General features: G+C 47.1%; 1 protein-coding gene across 1 annotated transcript; it reads left to right on the top strand.

The window, feature by feature from the left end:
- Positions 1 to 963: 963 nt before the first annotated feature.
- Positions 964 to 24223, top strand: LOC142312253 (uncharacterized). The gene is made up of 4 exons (XM_075351183.1): positions 964 to 1082; positions 1166 to 1263; positions 1817 to 1907; positions 21183 to 24223. The coding sequence occupies exons 1-4, from the start codon at positions 998 to 1000 to the stop codon at positions 22565 to 22567; spliced, it is 1659 nt and encodes a 552-aa protein (XP_075207298.1). The 5' UTR covers positions 964 to 997; the 3' UTR covers positions 22568 to 24223.
- Positions 24224 to 25395: the final 1172 nt, after the last annotated feature.

The following is a 25395-nucleotide window of genomic DNA, read 5'->3' as shown; positions in this document are numbered from 1 at the left end:
GCCTCTACCTACATGGAAGAGCTGACCATGTGACCCCTGACTCCTCCCCTCCATGTGACATCAACACGGGTCCTGTAAGCACAAAGCAGCCGTATATCTAGTGTGCGGCTCTGCAGGAGGAGGTGTGTGGAGATTCCCCATTACTGGGCGCAGGCGGCATTAACCCCTTCAGCTCTGAGACTATTTGGGGCGGGGGAGGTTCCTCTCTCTGCTCCTCAGATATAATGGCGGCGGCTCTATTTGTCTCGGTCACATACGTTCTGCTGATATTCCGGCCTCTGCACTGGGAAATGTCGTCTCCATCTTGTTCTATTCTCAGTGTTTTCCCTATAGTGAAGGGGATTTCTTGTATCTCCAGTAATTGTATTATTACAGCGGATTCTCTATGATGTTACATCGTCATCTTCTCCCCATTCAGGTCCCTACAATATCGGATCCTCTCAGTGGAGATCTCCTATAGAAGAGAATTCTCCTGATTGCCCCGTGAAGGATGGATATGGACAGGGACAAGATGGCGGAGAGGATATTACACCTCACCCTAGAGATCCTCTTCCGGCTTACTGGAGAGGTGAGAGATTCTGATGATGTCACATTACACCATTCTTATCTATGGGAATAACAGATGGACAGAACTGGAGAGGTGAGGACTCTGGAAATGTCTGGAGTGAGATTTCTTACTGTGTCTCTCCATAACCAGGATTACACAGTAGTGAAGAAGACCTCTAGTGAGCGCTGTCAGGCCCCTGTGTCTGAGGGATGGGGAAGACCCCTGAGCCCAATCACGGGGCCTCCACCTCACCCCCCGATACATGAGGACATCAATGACCAGAAGATCCTAGAACTCACCTACAAGATGATTGAGCTGCTGACTGGAGAGGTGACACTGCTGGGAATGCTGGGACATTATACAGTAACGCTATGAAGGGATCGGGGGTGACGGTATCATTGTATGTGTCAGGTTCCTATAAGGTGTCAGGATGTCACCGTCTATTTCTCCATGGAGGAGTGGGAGTATTTAGAAGGACACAAAGATCTGTACAAGGACGTCATGATGGAGGATCCCCAGCCCCTCACATCACCAGGTAATAGACAGGACTAAATACACACGGCCTATAATTATCTGTATGTAAGGAATGAATTCAGTTCCTGTATGTGTCTCCTCCAGTTCTATCCAGTAAGAGGACAACACCAGAGAGATGTCCCCGTGCTCTTCTCCCACAGGACTGTAAACAAGAAGATCCCGATGTTCCTCAGGATCATCAGGTAGATGGAGAAAAGGGGCCATGAAATCTCCCTATGATGTGTAGACGGCTGTGAAGGTCTTGTGCTCAGTCTTGTTTTATCCTCCAGTATTATATGTGTTAGGCTATGTGCGCACGTTGCGTAATTACATGCAGTTACGCTGCGCTTTGTAGCGCAGCGTAACTGCATGCGTCCTGCGTCCCCTTCATAATCTATGGAGATTGTGCAGGGGCCGTGCGCACGTGGCGTCTTAGAGCGCAGCGCTTCGGCTGCTGCCCGAAGCGCGCGTTCTAAGACGTGACATGTCTCTTCTTCCGTGCGCTTTGCCGGCAGCCCCTGCTCTGTCTATGGCAGGAGCTGCATGCAGAGCGCACGTTCTCTGCCGGCACCATGCGCTTCTGAACGGAGCTTTTCAGCTGCGCTCTGAAGTGCACCTTTTAGGTGCGGTGCAGAGCGCACACGTGCGCACATAGCCTTATACTTGTGTAATGAGAGCGGTGGAGATGGCAGGATTAGAGCTGATCATAGATGTGACTTCTCCATCTGTCTGTGACTTTTACAATATTTGTTTCAGGCTGAAGATCTGACCCATATTAATACTACAGAGACATATGTGAGGGGTGATGAGTGGTGTAAAGAGGAGATTCCTACAGATAACCGCCCAGGTGAGTAGTGAGCACTAAATGCAGAGAAGTCACAGATTCTTCTCAGTCACCGGCTGTGGCTGCTTTATCAGGGTTGTAGTCCAGCAACATATCAAATGGTCCCCATTCTGCTGCTAGACCACCACATGCTCCTCCACCCAATACTATCCCCATTATTTTGGGCATTGGATGCCCTTCTGTGGGAGTGAGAGCTGTATCAGCCAGATCTTACAGATAGGATCCATCCTATCCCCTGAAATTAGAAGATGTTGACCCTTAGCTGCCCAGATTTTTATCTGCAAAGCCAAATGACAGCGTACGTAAAATGTGCAGACAAAGAAAATCATAAGAAGAAGAATCTAATCTGTATAGTGGACCCCTAAGATAAAGCGGAGGGTAATGATGCTGGTGACGTCCTAGATTCTTAGTTTGGTGCCATGTTCTTGAGTTGAAAAAAGATTGATTGCTCTCAGTGGGAGAAACTAAATAATAATCTTGTAGTTGATGAAGAGACCTAAGTAGTCTGGAAAGCTTGCTTTGTAACATCATTTATTTTATTTTTGTTCACCATTAAAAGGTATCATAACTACAAGATTCAGTGGCAGATATACCATGGTGCAGCCACACCAGGGCCCTGAGAGGGAGGGGGCCCCGAGGGCCTGAAAAGACATGGGAATTTCCTTTGTCGGTGGTAGCTTCAATACTAACAGGAAAAGCAGGGGCCAGATCAGCTGAATGCATATGATTATGTTGAGCTGACATGGGCCCCTTCCCTCACCTGTTAGGGGCGTGCAGGAGAGAGGATTCGTCACCTCTGCAAAAGCTGCCGGCCGCGCAGAGAATGTCTGTGTCTTAGAGCTAGAAAGGAGTCTCCACCCACCAGCTACATCTGCAGCAGAGCAGATAGGCCGCTGTATAACAGACAAGGCCCCTGCCTCCCCTCATGGCTGAGTTGCCCCCCCAACCGTGCACTGATTTTATTTCAAGAGAAAATGGCAGTCGGGCCCCAGGGGGAGGGGAGGCTGCACCACAAGAGAAGATGGAAGTGCAGGCTCCAGAGAGAAGAACTTGCTGTGCTGGGTACTGTAAGGGGTGGGCAGACCCCTTACAAGGAGGTGTAGTGTTGTAGTTAATATAGATGCTATTTAATAAAAATGTTTTATTGTAATTACACTGTTTTAGTGGGTTCCCCTAGTGGCCGGGTGGGACGGCTGTCTCCACAGAAACAGGGCAGAGGAAAGGAGGAGCCGGCAGCAGAAAGGGGAGGGAGAAGAGGAGTTGTTAAGGAAAAAGTTAGAACCAGGGGGCAGTTGAGTCCGGGACGGGAGAGAAGAAGCAGAAGGGGCAGAGTGTGGGAACTGGGTGAACAGGAAAGCCGGAGAGAAGAGGAGAAAGAGTAGCCTCAAGTGCGAAGCAAGACTGGTGTGGGTCCAGTCTGTGTTAGCCGGAGTGGGAGCCAGGTGAAGTGGATTAGCCGGGCACATCCCCACTGGAGGAGACGTCAGGAACAGGTTTCCCCCCCCCAGTAAAAGTGTGAAGTCATCTACTGTGTTGTGCCTCTGTGATGGAGAAGTGCTCAATAAACAACAAACCTGCTGGTTCAATTGATCCACGTCTACGGAGTCTTTGTGCAACTGACGGCGGCATCTGCACCACCACACTCTGCCCCACCAAGTCATCTCCTGTCCCAAAAGTGACGGCGGAGCCAGGGGTAAGCCTGCTAGAAAAAGGGGCCACGACTACAAGCCCCGAGGCACCCCTGGCACCCCGTTACATGTGGCGTAGTCGGCAGGATCCGGATTATATGCAAGGGGTCCCGATCCAAGAAGATGGAGACCAAATGGTGCCTAGGGCACAGGATCCGGATTATATGCGAAGGGTCCCGATCCAATGGTGGGAAGAACAAGTGGTGCCCAAGGCGTTGGACCGGGCACAAGATGGTGGCAAGATGGCCGCCGTCTTCATGGACACAGTGGGCGCTCGAAGAATTGGCGCCAAAAGAAAAGCCTGGGGCTGGCCGGTGAAGAAAAAGAAGTGCGGAGTGCGCCGCTCAAAGAGGGGAGGTGCTGGCCCCATTACGATGCCGATGAAGAGATGTGAAGTGGGCGGCGTTACAGGAAGAAAGAAGAGCCGCCTTGGCCGGGTCGACTTGATGTGCGAGACTGGGGGTGGAGTGTACCCAAGAGCGGGAAAAGAAGGCCCACCTCCACCTTCTCCAGCATCTCCACTGTCCCCGTCGCCATTACAAGAAGCGAGAACACAGAGACTGACTTCGAGCAAAATGGAGACTCCGAGAAGACAGCATGCTGCAGTGGGCGCGCTGGTAGCAACCAGCCTGGGCAGAGGACGCCCGAAGCAGACTGCGGCCGCGGAAGGACTTACCCTTGCTCTACCGGCTGTGCCAGAAGGACCGGAGCGGCCCACAAAAGTATCCTGGGTCACTACCTGGGACGCCGCGACCGGTGAGACCTCGACTGAAGTCCGGGCCACCTACTCGGCACAGCTACATCCGGGAAACCAAGTCCTGGGAGCTCCAATCCACACAACAGTTCCGGCCCCGGAAGAGCGACATGCCCGGGAGCTAGAAGAGGACGAGTGGGGATTCTTTTGGGAGCCGGTGAAGCCGACGCCCCTGACTCAGCGGAAGTCCCCATCGCCTGAACCCGATCCGGTGCAGGAGAGGTTACTGGCCGAGACCGTGGCCCGCGAGATGATGGCCGGTCCTCTCAGTGACGAGTTTGAACGACAGTGTACCGTCGGCACCGTAGTTAAATTCAACCAGAAAGAAGGCTATGGATTTATCGAGGATGAAGAGACCGGTGACCATTTTTTTTACAACTGGGTGAACCTGGACACTGAGGGCCTACCACAGCGCCTTCATACCTTATACCCGGGAGAGAAGTTGCGGTTCCGGAGAGAGGTGGGATGCCGGGGCCTATTCGCAGTAGGAGTGACCCGGATGCCCACTACCCTAGAGGCTGCACAGTGTCAGCAAGAAATCGAGTGGGAAGAGTGCCAATACCGGCGGCGTGCACAGCAAAGACCGGTACTGTCTGAGATTTCCCGCCCGAGAAGCACACTGGCAGTATCACCTGAAGTCATGACCGGACCGAGCGCTGACCCAGAGAAGGGGACCCCGGCGGTGCTGGCAATTCAACAGAGCCTGGTTACTCACCCGGTGATCGTCATGGGCAGTCCCCAGCCATCCCGTTCAGCGACCCCATCACCCCCGTCAGGGGTTGAGGAAACAAGACCGGAGACCGAGACACCGGAGCCAACCGTCAACTATGAACCCTTCCGGAGGCTGCGCCGCTTGCCAGGTCAGTCCCTGTCTGATTACGTGAGGGCTCAGCGGGCTGAATGGCAACGGGCTTATCACCCCGAGTGAACCGTCATGACCGGAAGATAATGGACCTGTTTATATTGGGGACCGGCGTTGTTCAAGAGCCGGAAAAGTTTTACCGTTTACAACCTGTTCAAGCTGCTGAGCCCGGAAGGAGCCTGACGCTGGACTGAGCCAGGGGCTCCCTCCGTGTTGTTGAAGAAGACTTTGTGGTTTAGTGTTCCTGCCTACTAAGACCGGGAGTGCTGCAAAAGCCTCCGGGAAGAAGCCCTGCAAAGACTGGGAGTGCTTGCTGAAGGCCTCCGGGCACGCTATCTCCTAAGACCGGGAGCTCCCAGGAGGGACTCCGGGCGCCGGACTTGTGCGCCCCTTGCGTGTGCCCTGATGTGGACATGTTTATAGTTTTATGAAAATGACTTTCTTACTTAAATGTGGTTTTTAGGTTTATGCCTTGCCGGGAGGCTTAGGCTTAAAGAGGGGAGGTATGTAAGGGGTGGGCAGACCCCTTACAAGGAGGTGTAGTGTTGTAGTTAATATAGATGCTATTTAATAAAAATGTTTTATTGTAATTACACTGTTTTAGTGGGTTCCCCTAGTGGCCGGGTGGGACGGCTGTCTCCACAGAAACAGGGCACAGGAAAGGAGGAGCCGGCAGCAGAAAGGGGAGGGAGAAGAGGAGTTGTTAAGGAAAAAGTTAGAACCAGGGGGCAGTTGAGTCCGGGACGGGAGAGAAGAAGCAGAAGGGGCAGAGTGTGGGAACTGGGTGAACAGGAAAGCCGGAGAGAAGAGGAGAAAGAGTAGCCTCAAGTGCGAAGCAAGACTGGTGTGGGTCCAGTCTGTGTTAGCCGGAGTGGGAGCCAGGTGAAGTGGATTAGCCGGGCACATCCCCACTGGAGGAGACGTCAGGAACAGGTTTCCCCCCCCCCAGTAAAAGTGTGAAGTCATCTACTGTGTTGTGCCTCTGTGATGGAGAAGTGCTCAATAAACAAACCTGCTGGTTCAATTGATCCACGTCTACGGAGTCTTTGTGCAACTGACGGCGGCATCTGCACCACCACACTCTGCCCCACCAAGTCATCTTCTGTCTCAAAAGTGACGGCGGAGCCAGGGGTAAGCCTGCTAGAAAAAGGGGCCACGACTACAAGCCCCGAGGCACCCCTGGCACCCCGTTACAGTACCATGTGCAGTTATTTACAGAGAGGGTGAATCCAAGTGTTATGTGTTGCTATCTATCTACCTATCTATCTATTATGTTTGTATAAGTGTCATCCTCGTATTCATCGACCTGTTCATAATATTTTAGCTCCATTACAAGTGAGAAATGCCGATGTGGTGAAGTCACATGTGCACATACAGGTGAATACATACATATAAAGAAGACTCCTACTCTCTTTTTGATGGAGTGTGTATGTGCATGTAATGTAGTGTGAGTTTATTTATTTACTCCCCTACCGCTGCTCTTCTACTCTCCTGAGTGACGTCACCACTCTCCAGTATCTCAGGTCACACTACACTCTGAGCCAGAAGTCTTTTACAATTAAAGCGAATAGAGCCTCTTTCTGTTGCTCCATAGACTTACATTGTAAGTCACTTTTAGTTCCAGCAGAGCACAGTATGACCTGGAAATACTGGAATGTGGTGACGTCACTAAGAAGAGGAGCATAACAGCGCTGGACACCAGAGGTACAGAAGAGCACTGACATCACTGAGAAGAGGAGCAGAACAGCGCTGGACACCAGAGAAACTGGAGAGCGGTGACGTAACTGAGAAGAGGAGCAGAACAGCGCTGAACACCAGAGACATGGGAGAGCGGTGATGTCACTGAGAAGAGGAGCAGAACAGCGCTGGACACCAGAGATATGGGAGAGCAGTGACGTCACTGAGAAGGGGAGCAGAACAGCGCTGTTCACCAGAGATACGGAAAAGCAGTGACGTCACTGAGAAGAGGAGCAGAACAGTGCTGGTCACCAGAGAGAGCAGCGGTAGGTGAGTATATTATGACACTACATGCATAAACACACATTCCATCAGTAAACAAGCTAGTGGGGGCTTCTTTAATGATGTCTATGGTGCGGCTGTTTTTTTGTTGTAGTTCCTGTTTCTCTGCTGTACCCACCTGTCATATAGAGCGCTGCTTAAAAGGATCTTACCAGCGGATACATATCACCCGTGGATCAAGCAGCTTGTATCAGACATCACATCTGTACAACTAGTATTTGATGCGGCTCAGTCCCAGACATCTATTAAAGTGTGGGTTTCTTTTTTTTTTTTCTTTGAATCTCCGCAGTGTTTTAGGGTCACAAACCCCTGGCTGAGATCATACAGCCACTGCCTGGTACAGGCTGCCCACGGCTCATGGGTCTCAGCTGGCAGGTTCCTTTTAAAGGAGTTGTCTGATATAATACATGTACTGGCAAAAGGATCTAATGGGGGTTCAATTTTGTAAAACTAACTAAATTATTCACATCTGCAGTCACCCTCCTGGATCCAGCACAGGTTATCCTGTGGTCTGTGACATATTTATGTCACTGTTCTACCAGACACCAGACCGCTACAGCTTGTGATAGGCTGCAGCGGTCAGATGACTTGAACTGCAGGCATCACAAGCTGCAGTGGTCCTATGTCTGGTAGAACAGTGACAATTAATGCTGGCACAGAGCACAGGATGGCCTGCGCTCAGAGGCAGATTATAATGAGGGCAATCTGGGCTACCACCCGTTGCTCCAAAGGGCCCAAGCTCCGAAAAGTAAATTGCCCCATTATAATCCGCATGAAACATTTAAAAGCTGCTGGGTCATCCACCCGCCCTGCAGCACATCGGCAGGACCAGCGCCGCCATCAGGTCATTACACACTGACTCCTGTTAGGGGCAGAAGCCAGGAGGGGGGCGGAGCCACTGAGAGCCCGGGCCACTCCCCTTTCATTCCTCTGCTCACCGGGCCCCAGGGGACGTGGCCACCATCAGGGTAGTGAGGGGCTCTGGTCGCTCATAGAGAGCTGCCCTCTCTCTTCCTGCACTGATCTATGTGATCGGTGCAGGACAGAAAATGTACTGGAGCAGAACGGAGACTGAGGTGAAGGACCTTGCCTGATCACATGACTGGTGAACTGACAGGTCCTGTAGCTGCTGCAGCCTCTGTGCAGCTCCCAGTGGCTGCTCCTGTGCTCTGCACCAATCAGGACCGGCAAGAAGGGGTAATGTATAGTGTATAAGTAAATGTGCCTGTTGTAGGGCTGTGTGTGTATATGTGCATGTAGTCTGTCTGTCTGTCTCTTTCCCTGGCTGGCAGTCCCTGTCTTTGTATCTCTTTCCCTTGCTGGCAGTCTCTTTCCATGCCTGTCTCTTTCCCTGGCTGGCACTCCCTATTTTTGTGTCTCTTTCCCTGGCTGGCAGTCGCTTTCCATGTCTGTCTCTTTCCCTGGCTGACAGTCCCTGTCTTTGTGTCTCTTTCCCTGGCTGGCAGTCTCTTTCCATGTCTGTCTCTTTCCCTGGCTGGCAGTCTCTTTCCATGTCTGTCTCTTTCCCTGGCTGGCTGTCTCTGTCTGTCTCTTTCCCTGGCTGGCTGTCTCTGTCTGTCTCTTTTCCTAGCTGGCAGTCCCTGTCTTTCTGTCTCTTTCCCTGGCTGGCAGTCCCTTTCCATGTCTGTCTCTTTCCCTGGCTGGCTGTCGTTGTCTCTCTCTTTCCCTGCCTGGCTGTCCGTCTCTCCACCGATATCATATTACCTCACACATAAGTTTCTTATACTAACCATGTCCTCCGTTGCCTATAGCAACCAGTCAGAGCTCCTATTAATGACCTGTAGCTTCCAGCTCCATTGACTGTAATGTAAGGAGGTTTTTTGTCAAATAGGTAAAGCGCAGGATTAAATTTTCCCTTCAAAACTTAGTCTATGACGTTCTCTGAGTCAAATGGTGTGTCTGTGCAAAATATCGTGATTGTAAATATGACGATGCGGATTCCTTTAGCGGACATGCGCACACACACACACACACACACACACACACACACACACACACACACACACACACACACACACACACACACACACACACACACACACACACACACACACACACATATACATACATACACACATACTGTACAGTGGCGTACCGTCCATAGAGGCAGGCCACGCCACTGCTATGGGGCCGGGGACCTGAAAGGGGCCCTATGACGGCTGCCCGCTCTGTATGCACTTTCACTTTCATAATTCCCAGCACGGGCGGGCTGCCTCAGGGAGGTCACCAAGCAGCTGATTAAGGGAGCTAGGGGCCCGCACTGTTCATAGCCGTATGCTGGCTGCAACACCGATATGCAGACACTGCACACAGCAGCCTCTGCTGAAGAGGAGGGAGTCTCCGGGCAGCGTTTTCTTCCAATGGAGAGCTGTGAGAGATGGCAGGACATCAGGAGAGGGGGCGGAGCTTGTTCAGAACAGCGCGGGAGATAGGAAGATGAAAAACAGAGCAGGAGAAGCAATGAAGGAGCAGAGAGCATAATGAGCAGAGACCAGAGAAAACCTAGCAGAGCAACAAGGCAGGAGGAGCAGAATTAGCAGAGCAGAGAGCAGAGCACACAAACAGAAGCAGAAAGCAGAAGAACCAGAAAGAAAAGCAGAGGACAGGATCTGAACACAGCCAGGACAGGAAGTGCAGCAGAGAGGGGAGCCACTAACATCTCTCACAGCAAAGGAGCAGGTGAGCATTATAATGTGCAAACACAAATGTCTGCCTGTAACACTACAGAAAGAAAGTGCCCTGTACTGTCACATCCCTGTGTATTATCTCAGTACTGTCACATCCCTAAGTATTATCCCTGTACTGTGACATCACTGTGTGTATTATCCCTGTACTGTGACATCACTGTGTGTATTATCCCTGTACTGTGACATCACTATGTGTATTATCCCTGTACTGTGACATCACTATGTGTATTATCCCTGTACTGTGACATCACTGTGTATTGTCCCTGTACTGTGACCTCACTGTGTGTATTACCCCTGTACTGTGACATCACTATGTGTATTACCCCTGTACTGTGACATCACTATGTGTATCATCCCTCTACTGTGACACTCCTGTGTGCATTATCCCTGTACTGGGACATCACTGTATGTCTTATCCCTGTACTGTGACATCACTGTGTGTATCATCCGTATACTGTGACATCACTGTGTGTATTATCCTGGTACTGTGCAGAGTTTTACTATAGATCCTAAGGCTATAAAGAGGGTCATAATCGTTACCATTATATGGGGGAGACAGATGTGAAAATGTATATTGTGTGTGGTGAAGGGCACGAAGGAGGACATACTACTTTAGGCCAAGTTCACACACTGCAGACTTGGGGTGGGGGGGATTTGCGATGCGATCCCACCGGTCTTGGTGCAGTGGGCTTTGCTCAGTAACAGGATGATGGTTATATTCAGACTCCATGTGGTGATAATATTTGGTCATGGTGTGACGGCATTATTTTGCAATGTATAATAGTGTTATTGGTTTTGATATGTGGGTGCTGTTCAGTATCACTATGTAGTATGTATTATTTGGTAATTGTATGACTAGTTTGTTGATGCATTACTGAAAAGAAATGTAGATATTTATAGATTTGTTTAATTGAATTATTTTTAAATGTATCAGTAATTACTGTGGGGCACTTTGGTAGGACTATTTTTTATTACTGTTTACTCTGAGATCTTTGGTTTGTTAGCTGCAGCTGATTCCACTGTTTGCAGGCGGTGCGGTGCTGAGCGAACGTCAGGCAGCACGGTGCTGAGCGAGCGTCAGGCAGCACGGTGCTGAGCGAGCGTCAGGCAGCGCGGTGCTGAGCGAGCGTCAGGCAGCGCGGTGCTGAGCGAGCGTCAGGCAGCGCGGTGCTGAGCGAGCGTCAGGCAGCGCGGTGCTGAGCGAGCGTCAGGCAGCGCGGTGCTGAGCGAGCGTCAGGCAGCGCGCTGCTGAGCGAGCATCAGGCAGTGCGGTGCTCAGCGAGCATCAGACAGTGCAGTGCTGAGCGAGCGTCAGGCCCTGCGGTGCTCAGCAAGGGTCAGGCCCTGAGGTGCTCAGTGAGCGTCAGGCGGTGCGGTGCTCAGAAAGCATGGGGCACTGTTACTTTGGCTGCTGCTGGTTTGTACTTTTTTAAGAGGTTCTTGAAGGTATTCCAGGGTTGTTCTATTCACATCAATGGTACAATGCTGTAATACTGCTATATAGTCGACCGATAGATGGATCTCCAGATGTGATAATGGCCTGTCCTAAGGATAAGACCTGAAACTGTAAAGGTTGGAACATGCACTTGATGTTGTGCAGTGGACTACTCTGAAATGAAATTTTATTTTATTCCTAAATCTCTGTCTCTCTAAATTCGCAATTTAATATTTTTCTAATATACAGTACTGTAATTAGAAATTCCCTATCCTTCCCTCACTTCTCTGACTGCTTTATTTTTTATATTTCCTCTATGATGTCGCTTCGTTTGAAAATCCCAGTGCATGCTAGGAGGCTCAAGCAAGTCATGATCACGGGGCAGAGGCTTTGGTCACTGTTGCAGCCTTTGCCCCCTCCCTGAAATTAATTGTCATCAGTGACGTCCATTTCAGGAGCTGGGCTCGTCCCTGCTCTATTGATTATATGCCGGCTGTCAATTACCACGGATAGTCAATGGAATCTTGTAACTGTGCAGAATTCTTCTCAGTGCACAATGGCAGGGCACTCCCTTGCCGGCTCTGATTACAAGTGACAAGCTGGCAGCAGACCGCACGGTCAGTGCACATGCTAAGTAAAGAACGAGCAAGCAGGGACCATAGCAATTCCCACAAGTGACGTCACTTCTGAACAGAGCTGGAGAAGGAGTGCACTGTCATTGTGCACTGAGAAGAATAGTGCACAGTGGTAAGATTCTACTGAGCATCTGTTGGAATTGACAGCTGGTGCATAGAAAATAAAACACGGATTAGCCTGGCCCCTGAAATGGAGGTCACTGATGATGTTTTCTTTCAGCAAGAGGGCAGAGGCTGCAGATTGACCAGAGTCTCTTCCCCTTAATGATGTTTGAGTATCCCAGGGTGCAATGTGGATTTTCAAACAAAGTGTCATCATAGAGGAAGTAGTAAAACAATAAGGCAGAGGAGTGAGAGAATTTTTCATTAACGTATTTTAGAAGAAAGATTGGATTATAACAGATTTAGAAGTAAAGTAAAATTTAGTTTTGGACCACCTCTTTAATGAATCAGAGCCAATAAGTATAGGCCACTTATCACGGGCCACTGCTTTGTGCTTGACCCCCAGGAAAAAATTCGCCAGCCCCTGATTCCCAGCCAGGCTGAGTGTCAGACTGTCAGTGTCTAAAGCTCAGCGCCAGCGCGTCGTGTACACTGCAGTGTCCTAGAGGCTCCTCCCTGCTCTGTTGTGCCTCTGGAGGCAGGCAGGCGGGTGGTAGCCATTGGTGGTTGTACTGCTCACGGGCGGCTCAGCACGGTGTCTGCACCCGGCAGAGACTCAAATGGGCGCATCAGGCACAGTCAAAACAGCAGCACAGTAATAGTCTATTTACTGGACTGGTAAATGTATATCCTGGCTAAAATAAAGATTAATTCCTAATGTGTATACACTGTGTGCAGAATTATTAGGCACATGAGTATTTTGATCACATGATACTTTTTCTACATGTTGTCCTACTCCAAGCTGTATAGGCTTTAGAGCCAACTACCAATTAAGTAAATCAGGTGATGTGAATCTCTGTAATGAGGAGGGGTGCGGTGTAATTACATCAACACCCTATATAAGGTGTGCTTAATTATTAGGCAGCTTCCTTTCCTTTGGCAAAATGGGTCAGAAGATAGGCTTGAGGGGCTCTGAAAAGTCCAAAATTGTGAGATGTCTTGCAGAGGGATGCAGCAGTCTTGAAATTGCCAAACTTTTGAAGCGTGATCACCGAACAATTAAGCGTTTCATGGCAAATAGCCAACAGGGTCGCAAGAAGCATGTTGGGCAAAAAAGGCGCAAAATAACTGCCCATGAATTGAGGAAAATCAAGCATGAAGCTGCCAAGATGCCATTTGCCACCAGTTTGGCCATATTTCAGAGCTGCAACGTTACTGGAGTATCAAAAAGCACAAGGTGTGCCATACTCAGGGACATGGCCAAGGTAAGGAAGGCTGAAAAACGACCACCTTTCAACAAGAAACATAAGATAAAACCTCAAGACTGGGCCAAGAAATATCTTAAGACTGATTTTTAAAAGGTGTTATGGACTGATGAAATGAGAGTGACTATTGATGGGCCAGATGGATGGGCCAGAGGCTGGATCAGTAAAGGGCAGAGAGCTACACTCTGACTCAGACTCCAGCAAGGTGGAGGTGGGGTACTGCTATGGGCTGGTATCATCAAAGATGAACTTGTGGGACCTTTAGGGTTGAGGATGGAGTGAAGCTCAACTCCCAGACCTACTGCCAGTTTCTGGAAGACAACGTCTTCAAGCAGTGGTACAGGAAGAAGTCGGTATCGTTCAAGAAAAACATAATTTTCATGCAGGACAATGCTCCATCACATGCATCCAACTACTCCACAGCGTGGCTGGCTAGTAAAGGTCTAAAAGATGAAAAAATAATGACATGGCCCCCTTGTTCACCTGATCTGAACCCCATAGAGAACATGTGGTCCCTCATAAAATGTGAGATCTACAGGGAGGGAAAACAGTACACCTCTAGGAGCAGTGTCTGGAGGCTGTGGTGGCTGCTGCACACAATGGTGATCGTAAACAGATCAAGCAATGACAGAATCTATGGATGGTAGGCTGCTGAGTGTCATCATAAAGAAAGGTAGCTATATTGGTCACTAATTTTTTGGGGTTTTGTTTTTGCATGTCAGAAATGTTTATTTCTAAATTTTGTGCAGTTATATTGGTTTACCTGGTGAAAATAAACAAGTGAGATGGGAATATATTTGTTTTTTATTAAGTTGCCTAATAATTCTGCACATTAATAGTTACCTGCACAAACAGATATCCTCCTAAGATAGCCAAATCTAAAAAAAAAACCCACTCCAACTTCCAAAAATATTAAGCTTTGATATTTATGAGTCTTTTGGGTTGATTGAGAACATAGTTGTTGATCAATAAAAAAAATCTTTAAAATACAACTTGCCTAATAATTCTGCATGTGGTGTATACGCCCCTAGTAACTTGTATGCCGGCCCCCAGTAACTTGTATGTCCCCCCCAGACGTGCGCTGTTTATTATGTTAATATTTTATTGTATTTTTTTTATCGCGTGGGGGGGCCCCATTCAGACTTTTGCTATGGGGCCCCATGATTTCTATGTACGCCCCTGATACTGTACATACATACACACACACACGCACACACATATATACAGCCATATATATTAGTTATACGCATATGGCTGACGATTCTGTCTGGGGCTCATCATTTTGATGACCTGTGAAACGGTGCATGCAGCTTTTTTCAGGCTGTCAAAATGACGACTAGCGGTTAATGTTTGATTGGTGAGGATTGTTTGCAGAATTGGAGATTTTCCAAGAGTGATGGTGAACTGTGGAAGGTTGGAGGTAAGTATGCAAAGGAGGATCTCCGCTCACCCGGTAAATGCATCACCGGGACGGTGCAGGGAGATCAGCTCCGTGTTCAAAGAGGCAAAGTTCAGCAATAGAAAAAAGTTGTTTCCAGCATCATGGCCAAGAAATGAGGTTAAAAAACAATTTTACTCCTTAACTTGTGCAAATCTAGCAGGATATATCTAAGACTAAGAACCTCTTTTAGGTGTGAAATGCGTAAGATTGTTTCATACTTCATGGACATCCATCCAACCTAGTGTTGGTTTTAACCTTATAGAATAAAATTAGTTTTTAACCGTATTTCATGGATGCTGGAAGCAACTTTTTTCTATTGCCATTGGGTCGAGGGGTAGATGCGGAGCTGTGGTGGAGGCAGAGTCTGGAGGGGGCTCAAAACTTTTGGCAGTATGGGGCCCTGAAATTGCTGGTGGCAGCCCTGGGCAGGATGTACTAGCAACATACAGGGTGCGGCGCGACTGAGGGAGTCCTACCCACCTGTCTTCCAAAGAGAAGCGTCCTCTGTAATGGTGACTACAGACAGCGTTGTTGCAGGTTACGCTGGAGTCCAGCAGCCTGAAGAATGGAGACGGACCGGTGAACTGTTCTGTGGACGTGCTTACTGATCTGGTCACTAGCAGCAGGCAACGGTGGCACACTATGTGAAAGGTGGGGATTGTAATTTTCTATAAAGGTGGGACGAGGGTGTCTTCTATCAAAGTGTTCTGGGGCATCTGATCTATGCAGTTTCATTCCTCCATTCCCAATCCATACACTCTGTATGTATAGATTGGGAATGGAGGATTGAAACTCCATGGGTGAAACGCCCCAACACACTGTGCCCCACTGACCCTCCCTCCATCTTGGATATTTCCAATGTCTGACTCCACAGACTGTGTGTGCCCCTCCATCGGGATATTCTGCATGTATCACAGTGTGCAGGCCGGGGACATCAGTCCACACCAATCCCATACCCCATATATATTTTCACTACTACAATAAGGCCATGTGCACATTCAGTATTTAGTGAGGATTTTTTTACCTCAATATTTTTTACAAATACGGAGGTAAAAAAGTCACCAAATGCTGAATGTGCACACGTGGCCTTACAAATACTGAGGTAAAAAACTTACCAAATACTCAATTTGTGGACATTGCCCAAGGCCTCGCGCACACGTTCAGTATTAGAGGTTTTGTTACCTTAGTATTTGTTAAGCTATGTTCACATAGGGCGTTTTTGCAGTTTATTTAGTTGTATTTTTTTCATTGTTTTTTTTTTCATTGGTTTAATGCTAATAACAAGCTGCAGCTTATGCTCAGATTTTGCTGCAGAAAAAAACACCCTGTGTGAACATAGGCTAAAGCCTACTTTACATGCTGCAATATCGGTACCGATATCGCTAGCGTGGGTACCCGCCCCCATCTGTTGTGCGACAAGGGCAAATCGCTGCCCGTGCCGCACAACATCGCCCAGACATGTCACACATACTTACCTGCCCGGCGACGTCGCTGTGACCGGCGAACCACCTCCTTTCTAAGGGGGCGGTTCGTTCAGCGTCACAGCGATGTCACAGCTGCGTCACTGAACCGCCGCCCAATAGAAGCGGAGGGGCGGAGATATGACCGGAACGAACATCCCGCCCACCTCCTTCCTTCTGCATAGCGGCAGGGAGGCAGGTAAGGAGAGCTTCCTCGTTCCTGCGGTGTCACACGGAGCGATGTGTGATGCCGTAGGAACGAGGAACAACTTCGTTACTGCTGCAGTAACGATTTTTGAGAATGGACCCCCATGTCACCGATGAGCGATTTTGCACGTTTTTGCAACGATGCAAAATCGCTCATAGGTGTCACACGCAGCGGCATCGCTAATGCGGCCGGATGTGCGTCACCAATTCTGTGACCCCAACGAGTTTGCATTAGTGATGTCGCAGCGTGTAAAGCCCCCTTAAGGCCTCGTGCACATGTTCAGTATTGGTGAGGTTTTTACCTCAGTATCTGTAAGGCCTCGTGCACATGCTGAGAATTTGAGGAGTGTTTTACTTCAGTATTTGTTAAAGGGAACCAAACATCAGGATTTTCATGTATAAGGTGCAGCCAGTGCAGTACTGGCACTATCAGGCACAGTGTGTACATGCCATCAGGTGGCAGCTCGGGTATTTAGACAGTGAAATCCAACTTTATAAAGTTTGAAAATGCATGCACTTTTTGATTGACGTGTGCACCACTTTCCTAATGTCCGGGCGGGTTATGCAAGTGTATCCCCACCCCACCCCCGCCGCCTGTTCCTCCCTCTCTCTAGTTGTATTCAAATTTCTCTCTTCAGAAACATGGCGCCGGAGTTGGCACCTGCGCATAGCGTTTATCTCAGCCGCCATGTTTCTGAAGCCCGCATTACACAGCTTGGTGTCTGAGAGGGCGGCGCATGCGCCCTCGCTTTTTCAGATCCCGTTGTAACCACAGGAGTGCGCGTGGTCACAACAGGACTGGAGATCAGCTGACCAGCTATATCGTGCCGCCCCAGGACACCGTGCCAGTTGCTGCAGATAATTGCGTCCTCCGGTCAGCTAATCTCCAGTCCTATTGTGACCACGCTCGCTCCCGCGGTCACAACGGGATATGAAGAAGCAAGGTCGCATGCGCCGCCCTCTCAGACACCAAGCTGTGTAATACGGGCTTCAGAAACATGGCGCCGGAGATAAGCGCTATGCGCAGGTGCCAACTCCGGCGCCATGTTTCTGAAGAGAGAAATTTTAATACAACCAGAGAGAGGGAGGAACAGGCGGCGGGGGGGGGGGGGGGGGGAAACACGTGCATAACCCGCCTGGACATTAGGAGAGTGGTGCACACGTCAATCAAAAAGTGCATGCATTTTCAAACTTTATAAAGTTGGATTTCACTGCCTAAACACCCGCGCTGCCCCCTGATGGTATGTACACACTGTGCCTGATAGTGCCAGTACTGCACTGGCTGCACCTTATACATGAAAATCCTGATGTTTGGTTCCCTTTAAACAATCTTCACACACGGTGTTTTTGCACAGTTGTTTCATTATTTTTTTTTATTGGCAATAGTCTTGTTTACAGATTAAAGTTGGACTGTTCAGTACTCTGCCTTAGGCCTCTTTCACACGTCCGTGAAAAACCACGCACGTTTTTCACGGACGTATCAAAGGTGCGTTTTGCCCTCTGTGAGCCGTGTTTATGGCACACGTGTGTTCTCCGTGTGTTATCCGTGATAGCACACGGAGAACGGGAACTTTCTACTCACCTGTCCCTGGCTTCGCTGTCCGTGGTGCTGATCTTCGGTCTCCGGTCCTGCCAACTCCTCGCTGCTGCTGCTTCCGGCCGCAGTGAAGTGAATATGCACTGAGCATAATGAGTGGCGGTCAGAAGCAGGTGACAGCAACGGCAGAGACTGCAGTGCTGGTGAAGGTGAGTAAAGTTTTTTTATTATTTGCTCAGACACGTGTGTTTTCTCCGGCGCGTGTCACACGGAACACCTCCGTGTGGTCCGTTTGCGTTCCGTGTGACACCCGTGATGCCGGAGAAAAACGGACATATCAACGTGTGGAGCACACGGGCACACGTATGCTCCACACGTACTCACGGTCCATGGCAGAATACGCACGTGAGCGCAGACCCATTGATTTGAATGGGTCTACGTGTGCCCGTGTCTCAGGTACGTGAAGAAAAGGACCAATCACGTACCGGAGACACGGACGTGTGAAAGAGGCCTTAAGGCCGCTTTACACGCTGCGACATCGCTCAAACGATCTCGTTGGGGTCACGGAATTTGTGACGCACATCCGATCGCTTTAGCGATGTCTTTGCCTGTGACACCTATGAGCGATTTTGAATCGTCGCAAAAACGGTCAAAATCGCTCATTGGTGACATGCCCCCCTATTCTCGAATATCGCTGCTGCTCGGTGTACGAAGTAGTTCGTCGCTCCTGCGGCAGCACACATCGCTATGTGTGACGCCGCAGGAATGAGGAACCTCGCCTTACCTGCTGCCGCCCGCGATGCGGAAGGAAGGAGGTGGGCAGGATGTTACGTCCCGCTCATCTCCGCCCCTCAGCTTCTATTGGGCGGCGGTTCAGTGACGCTGCCGTGACGCTGAATGAACCGCCCCCTTAGAAAGGAGGCGGTTCGCCGGTCACAGCGATGTCGCAGAGCAGGTATGTGTGTGTGACGCTGCCGTAGCGATAATGTTCGCTACAGCAGCGATCACATGATATCGCATGTACGATGGGGCGGGTGCTTTAGCGCTAGACAGCGCTAGCAATTGCTAGCGATGTCATAGCGTGTAAAGCGGCTTTTAGTGTTTGGTTTTTTTTAGCTGAAGGTTATATTTATTAGATTGGTGGATGTTTTTTAGGTTATAGTTTCGGCACCTATTTTTCAGAAATTATCTGTTTCAGGTGTAAGATGATTGACCCCTGACATGACCCGTGTGTAAGGATGGGGGGGGGCACAAGTCCTGAACAGCCCAGGGCCCTGGTTACCCTTAATCCGCCCCTGCCTGCGCTGGATCCAGGAGGGTGACTGGAGGTGAATACAATTTATTTTGGTATTTTTACAGAATCTGGCCTCCAGGTAATGACTTTTTCTCTGGACAATGCATTTAATAAACTATAAATCCTCATCTTTGTTGCACCTGACAGCTATCGTGTTCCATTCCCTGATGCTTCTGTTTACAATGGCTTTAGACATCACAGCCCAGGTGCGTCATATGACTGCTGCAGACAATCACTGGCTTCAGACTCTTGTGCCGTATACCACTGACAAGCTGGAAAACACACACAGTATACAGGTTGTGCCATCTCCAGCCAATGTAAATAGAAGCATTAGGGCTTTTTTCTACTTGCGCACCGCTTCCGGTGATATGCTAATGACCCTCTGCTGCTTGTGTCAGCCGAGGATCATGCAACTGTGATGCAATCCTCCGTTGTCTGTCTCTGCGTGCATCACACTGCAGTCGCATAACATGCAAGTGCAGTGCGATTTTACACACACACACACACACGTGAGCCGAGACTCGGTGCAAATCGCAGCATGCTATGATTGTACCGAAAGCACGATTCGTGTGGAGAAAAAATGGGACAGATGAAACTGTTTCATTGATTAACACTGGTGCGAGTGCAATCTGATTTTTTTTTTTTTTTTTATCGGATCGCACTCACACAAGAAAATCGCAGATGGAAAAGCGCCCTTAGAGACAGTGCAGAAGCTTCAGCAAGATAGAAGGGTGGCAGGAATGGTCTGTCTTATATTCAGTTGGTAAATATGGAACTTATTTATTGTTTAGATTTAGTAGTTGTGTCCTTAACTAGTAATAAACAGTACAGCCTATATGTTTACATAATTTTGTTACGGTATGAAGGGGGGGCCCAGAAAGATTTCTTGCACAAGGGCCCCCTGCAGTCTGTGTCCACCCCTGACGACAAGATTCTTATTGTTTCTCCACTGAAAGCAATGAATCCATCTTCCTAGAATCTCGGCATCTTATTGATGGATCTTCCTTCTCTCCCTTGTGCTGAAAGTGCTGATAGGGGCGTTTTTATCCAAAGATCGGCAGAGGGTAACTGTAACATATGAGGGAGGTTATAATTACCCCACAATGGATACATGGAGGCCGGGCAGCACACCCACTTGATTTCCAAAATTTAACTTCTTCACCCCAGGGCGATTTTTCTTTTTTTTTCAAGAAGCATAGACGTATCAGGGATTATTTTTTTGCGGAATGAGTTGTACTTTTGAATTACACTATTCATTTTATCACATAGGTTACTGTAAAATGGTGCAAAAATTCCAAATGCAGTGAAATTGCAAAAGGCTGAATTACACAATGTTTTTTATTTACCATGTTCACTCTATGTTCACATGTTTAGCCTCTTGGATTGGATACTGACAGTCACGATGTGGTCGTGTGCAGACCAAACAGCTGGTGTAGGCATGTACAGTAGATACAACAGGCACAGCTGGTATAGATAGATGTAGCAACTACAGTGGGCACAGCGTATACTAGGAAACAGACACGTGGTATCACACATAGCATGAGACTCAGAAAACAGAACAGGAACTGACAAGTAGCAACATATCTCTAACGTTAGACCATGTTGCCCAGGCACCTCCCATGGGGGGAGGATGCCTTAAATACCTAGTGCCTCTCAACCGTAGGTTGTGAGGCACTTCCAAGTAAGGGCACTTTGGCCCTTTAAGAATATATAAGCGTGCCCTAAGTGCACTTCCAGGAGACCTGAACCGGGGAAAGGCTGCAGGGCACTGCGGTGACACCGGTAACTGCATTACAAGCTATTTTATAAATTATATAAATTATATCCTTAAATTTGTATATGTTATTGTAAATAATTGTCATTCTTGGCAGATGACTGTACCAGGAAAACGGAGGCACAACTGACATCTTCAAATTTAAAATCAGATGACCTTGATAGCACACAAGATATAACTGAAGTAAATGCCACTATTCAAGATATACCATCATCCCTTCACAGCAAAGATCTATCATGTGATTCTTTTAAACAAGTCCTATATTCTGAATCATTACAGACTATTAAGAAAAATAAATGTCACAAAATCAGCATTAAAAATCAAAGTGCTGTTACAGCAAAGAAGCCATTTTCAGCTTCAGAATATCAAAAAAATATTACAAAAATTCATATAGGGGAGACAAATTTTTCTTCAGAATCTGTTAGTTACCAGAGAACTCACACAGGGGAAAAGACATTTTCTTGTTCAGTATGTAGTAAATGTTTTAACCGAAAATCATATCTTGTTACGCATCAGAGAATTCACACAGGTGGGAAACTTTATTCATGTTCAGAATGTGGGAAATGTTTTAACTGGAAAAGAAATCTTGTTATACATCAGAGAACTCACACAGGTGAGAAACCTTATTCATGTTCAGAATGTGGGAAATGTTTTAACTGTAAAACAAATCTTCTTAAGCATCAGAGAACGCACACAGGTGAAAAGCCATATTCATGTTCAGAATGTGGGAAATGTTTTAGCCGAAAATCAAGTCTTGTTACACATCACAGAATTCACACAGGTGACAAACCTTTTTCATGTTCAGAATGTGGGAGATTTTTTAACCGAAAATTACATCTTATTTCACATCAGAGAACTCACACAGGAGAGAAGCCTTTTTCATGTTCAGAATGTGGGAAATGTTTTGCACATAAATTGCATTTTGTTACACATCAGAGAACTCACACGGGTGAGAAGCCATATTCATGTCCAGAATGTGGGAAATGTTTTAGCCAAAATTCAAGTCTTGTTGCACATCGTAGAACTCACACAGGGGAGAAGCCTTTTTCATGTTTAGAATGTGGGAAATGTTTTGCACAGAAATCAACTCTTGTTACACACCAGAGAACTCACACAAGGGCGAAGCATTTTTCATGTTCAGAATGTGGGAGATTTTTTAAGCAAAAAGTACATCTTATTTCACATCAGAGAATTCACACAGGGGAGAAGCCTTTTTCATGTTCAGAATGTGGGAAATGTTTTACACATAAATTGCATTTTGTTACACATCAGAGAACTCACTCGAGTGAGAAGCCATATTCATGTTCAGAATGTGGGATATGTTTTACCCAAAATTCACATCTTGTTACACATCTGAGAACTCACACAGGGGAGAAGCTTTTTTCATGTTCAGAATGTGGGAGATGTTTTAACCGAAAATCAAGTCTTGGAAGACACCAAATAATTCACACAGGGGAGAAACCCTTGACATGTTTAGAGTGAGGGAAAAATTTTACACACAAATGGGTTATTTTTGAACATCACAAAACTCACAAAGGTAGAAGCCATTATCATACATAGAAAGAGAGAAATGTTTTACTTGAAAATTATAATTTGTTGCCCACTAAGAAAAATTCATATGGGCTACTCGAAGTCTTTTGGAAGAAGTGTTAATTAAACCATTTAATGTAATTTTTTTTTACCTCCCTAATATCTCTTCTCTTTTGTGTAGGTGGAGGAGGTGGGGTGAAGTGATTCTCTCTGTTCTTTTATTGGATATTTCTATTAGATCCTTAGAAACCCATATCCCTTATTTATGTCTTGCTAATTGGGAAGAGAGAGGCATTTCTAAATTGGCGGTGATTTGTAAAGATTCTCAGTTAATGCCTTTTTTTGTAGATGGTTCAGAAAGTTTGATCACAATGAAGCTGTCTTTATCAATAAATACCTCTTAGTGAAACATCTCCTTAGTACAGGATCTGACATTGGGTATAATTCACCTCCTCTCTCTCTCTACATAGACTTTTTCAAAAAGGGGAATGTTATATTAAAGGGGTCTCAATTTTATATAGTTTTTTAAACTCCATGTTGGAAAATCTGAAGTTGTCATACACGGGAAAATGGGAGCAATAGGTATCGTTTACATTCTTCCCTCAACAATGGTGGGCCGCCTTGGAATTGACTTATAGGACCTCAGCTTGTATAAATCACCTAGAACAAATGAAAAAAAATCATACAAGGTGGTATCTGTTTCCAGCCAAATTGGCTCACATGATCCCTGATTATTCCCCTTTCTGTTGGAAAGGCTGCCTTCAGAAAGGTACGCTGGGGCATGTATGGTGGTCCTGTGCTAAAGCTATGGTATTTTGGAAGCAGGTGTTTGATCTAATTTCATCTGTAACTGGTCTTCATTTAAAAATGGATGATCCACTTGGCAATCCTGAATATAGGACTCGATAACTTCCCTGAAAATGTGAAAATTGTTATTGCTGATATACTTACTTCAGCCAGACGATGTCAGGCTATAAAGTGGAAACTCCCTTCAGTTCCCTTGATTGAGGAGCTTGTCAGGAAAATTAATACTCATTTTGATTATGAATTTAAACTTGCCCATAATATAGAAAGAAGAAAACAAATTCAGAGAAATTGGGGCATTTGGGCATTTTGTTAATATTCTATTTGTCCTATGGGGTGTTGATCTATATGTATTTGTATTATTAATTCCTATGTATAGAATTGACCGGATTGGTGTTCTTCTCCTCCCCCCTCTCTTTTTGTTTTATTTTTTTCTTCTTTTTCCTTTTACTATATGTTGCTTTGTGGTGGCTGTTAATATTATCGTAGTGTTACACCTATTGTGATATGTATTGATTGTATGTATTGAAAAAAAACAACACATGGGAAGTAACTGTAAATATGACAAGCTGAACAAGAAAACACAAATGTGACCGTGAAAGTAAAGACAAGTAAAGAAGAAAGGGAAAGTATGTTAGAAGTTACATTAGCATTATAATATATACAGTTACAAATAGAAGTCTGTTTTGTAAAAATAAAGCAATATTCCATGTGCATTGAACATTTCTCATTGTTATATCTTTATATATTCGCTATATGGATAAGAGTATTACAACCCTCCCCCAAAATACACAACATTCCTCCTCCCTCCTCTTCCTAACTCCCAATCTCAGCGATCTTCTATTCATTACAGTTATGCGGGCGTCACACGAGTGATCGTACCCGCCCCCGTCGTTTGTGCATCACGGGCAATTAGTTGCCCGTGGCACACAAAGTCGTTAAACCCCCGTCACACGCACTTACCTGATGAGCGATGTCGCTGTGGGCGGCGAACATCCACTTCCTGAAGGGGGTGGGACGTTCGGCGACACAGCGACGTCACACAGCGGCCGGCCAATAGAAGCGGAGGGGCGGAGATGAGTGGGACGTAAAAATCTCGCCCACCTCCTTCCTTCCGCATTGCCGGCGGGACGCAGGTAAGCTGTGTTCATCGTTCCCGGGGTGTCACACGGAGCGATGTGTGCTACCCCGGGTACGATGAACAACCGGCGCAGAGAAGAAGAAACGACTTTTTGAAAATGAGCGACGTATCAACGAGCGTTATAAGGTGAGTATTTTTGCTCATTCACCGTCGCTCGTAGCTGTCACACGCTACGATATATCAAACGATGCCGGATGTGCATCACTTACGACGTGACCCCACCGACCTATCGCACGATATATCGTCTCGTGTGACGCCCACATTACTTTCAGCGCACAATCTCCATGTCTGAACAATGTCTGTAACTTCTCTATACTACAATAATAAACATGTTCATTTTACATATTACTATTTACATCTACCTGTTCCCTCATTATGGCATTAAATATATTGGATACAATACTCTTATTACTGCAATTTCTCACTGACTTTGTTAATCATGTTTTGTCGGAGGGTCGTCTGAATCCATCTAAATGTTATCAATTTATGTGTAAGAAACAATAAATGTCCTACTGCAGTTTTTCCACGTGTGTCCAGTGTCAGTCCTTCTATATTCCCTTATATAAATACTTGGTGTCTCCGACCAAACCTGCTGCTTATGATTTTAAAATTGTAATAACTTTAATCCAAAAAGTATTTATAATCCGCATCATGTGTTTAAGAACAGCAGCTTCCACTAAGCACTTCCCACCTTTGGCCTCTGTATGTATGTGGACCTTGTGGAGAAACAAGAGATCATATATCCCCTATGGATGATGTATAGTTCTGACAGTCTACAATGTCCGCTAGGTATATAGATCTGACCCCTTCAATGATCCTTGTCCATTGCTCTTCA

Source organism: Anomaloglossus baeobatrachus, chromosome 5 (genome assembly GCF_048569485.1).
Source record: "Anomaloglossus baeobatrachus isolate aAnoBae1 chromosome 5, aAnoBae1.hap1, whole genome shotgun sequence".
Classification (NCBI taxonomy): Eukaryota; Metazoa; Chordata; class Amphibia; order Anura; family Aromobatidae; genus Anomaloglossus; species Anomaloglossus baeobatrachus.
This window is presented reverse-complemented; position numbering and strand designations above follow the sequence as displayed.

Coding starts and splice junctions, on each gene's coding strand:
- LOC142312253 (XM_075351183.1), top strand. CDS start 998: ATGGAGGAGTGGGAGTATTTAGAAGGACACAAAGATCTGTACAAGGAC. Junction 1,083..1,165: donor CCAGCCCCTCACATCACCAG/GTAATAGACAGG, acceptor TGTCTCCTCCAG/TTCTATCCAGTAAGAGGACA. Junction 1,908..21,182: donor TCCTACAGATAACCGCCCAG/GTGAGTAGTGAG, acceptor CATTCTTGGCAG/ATGACTGTACCAGGAAAACG.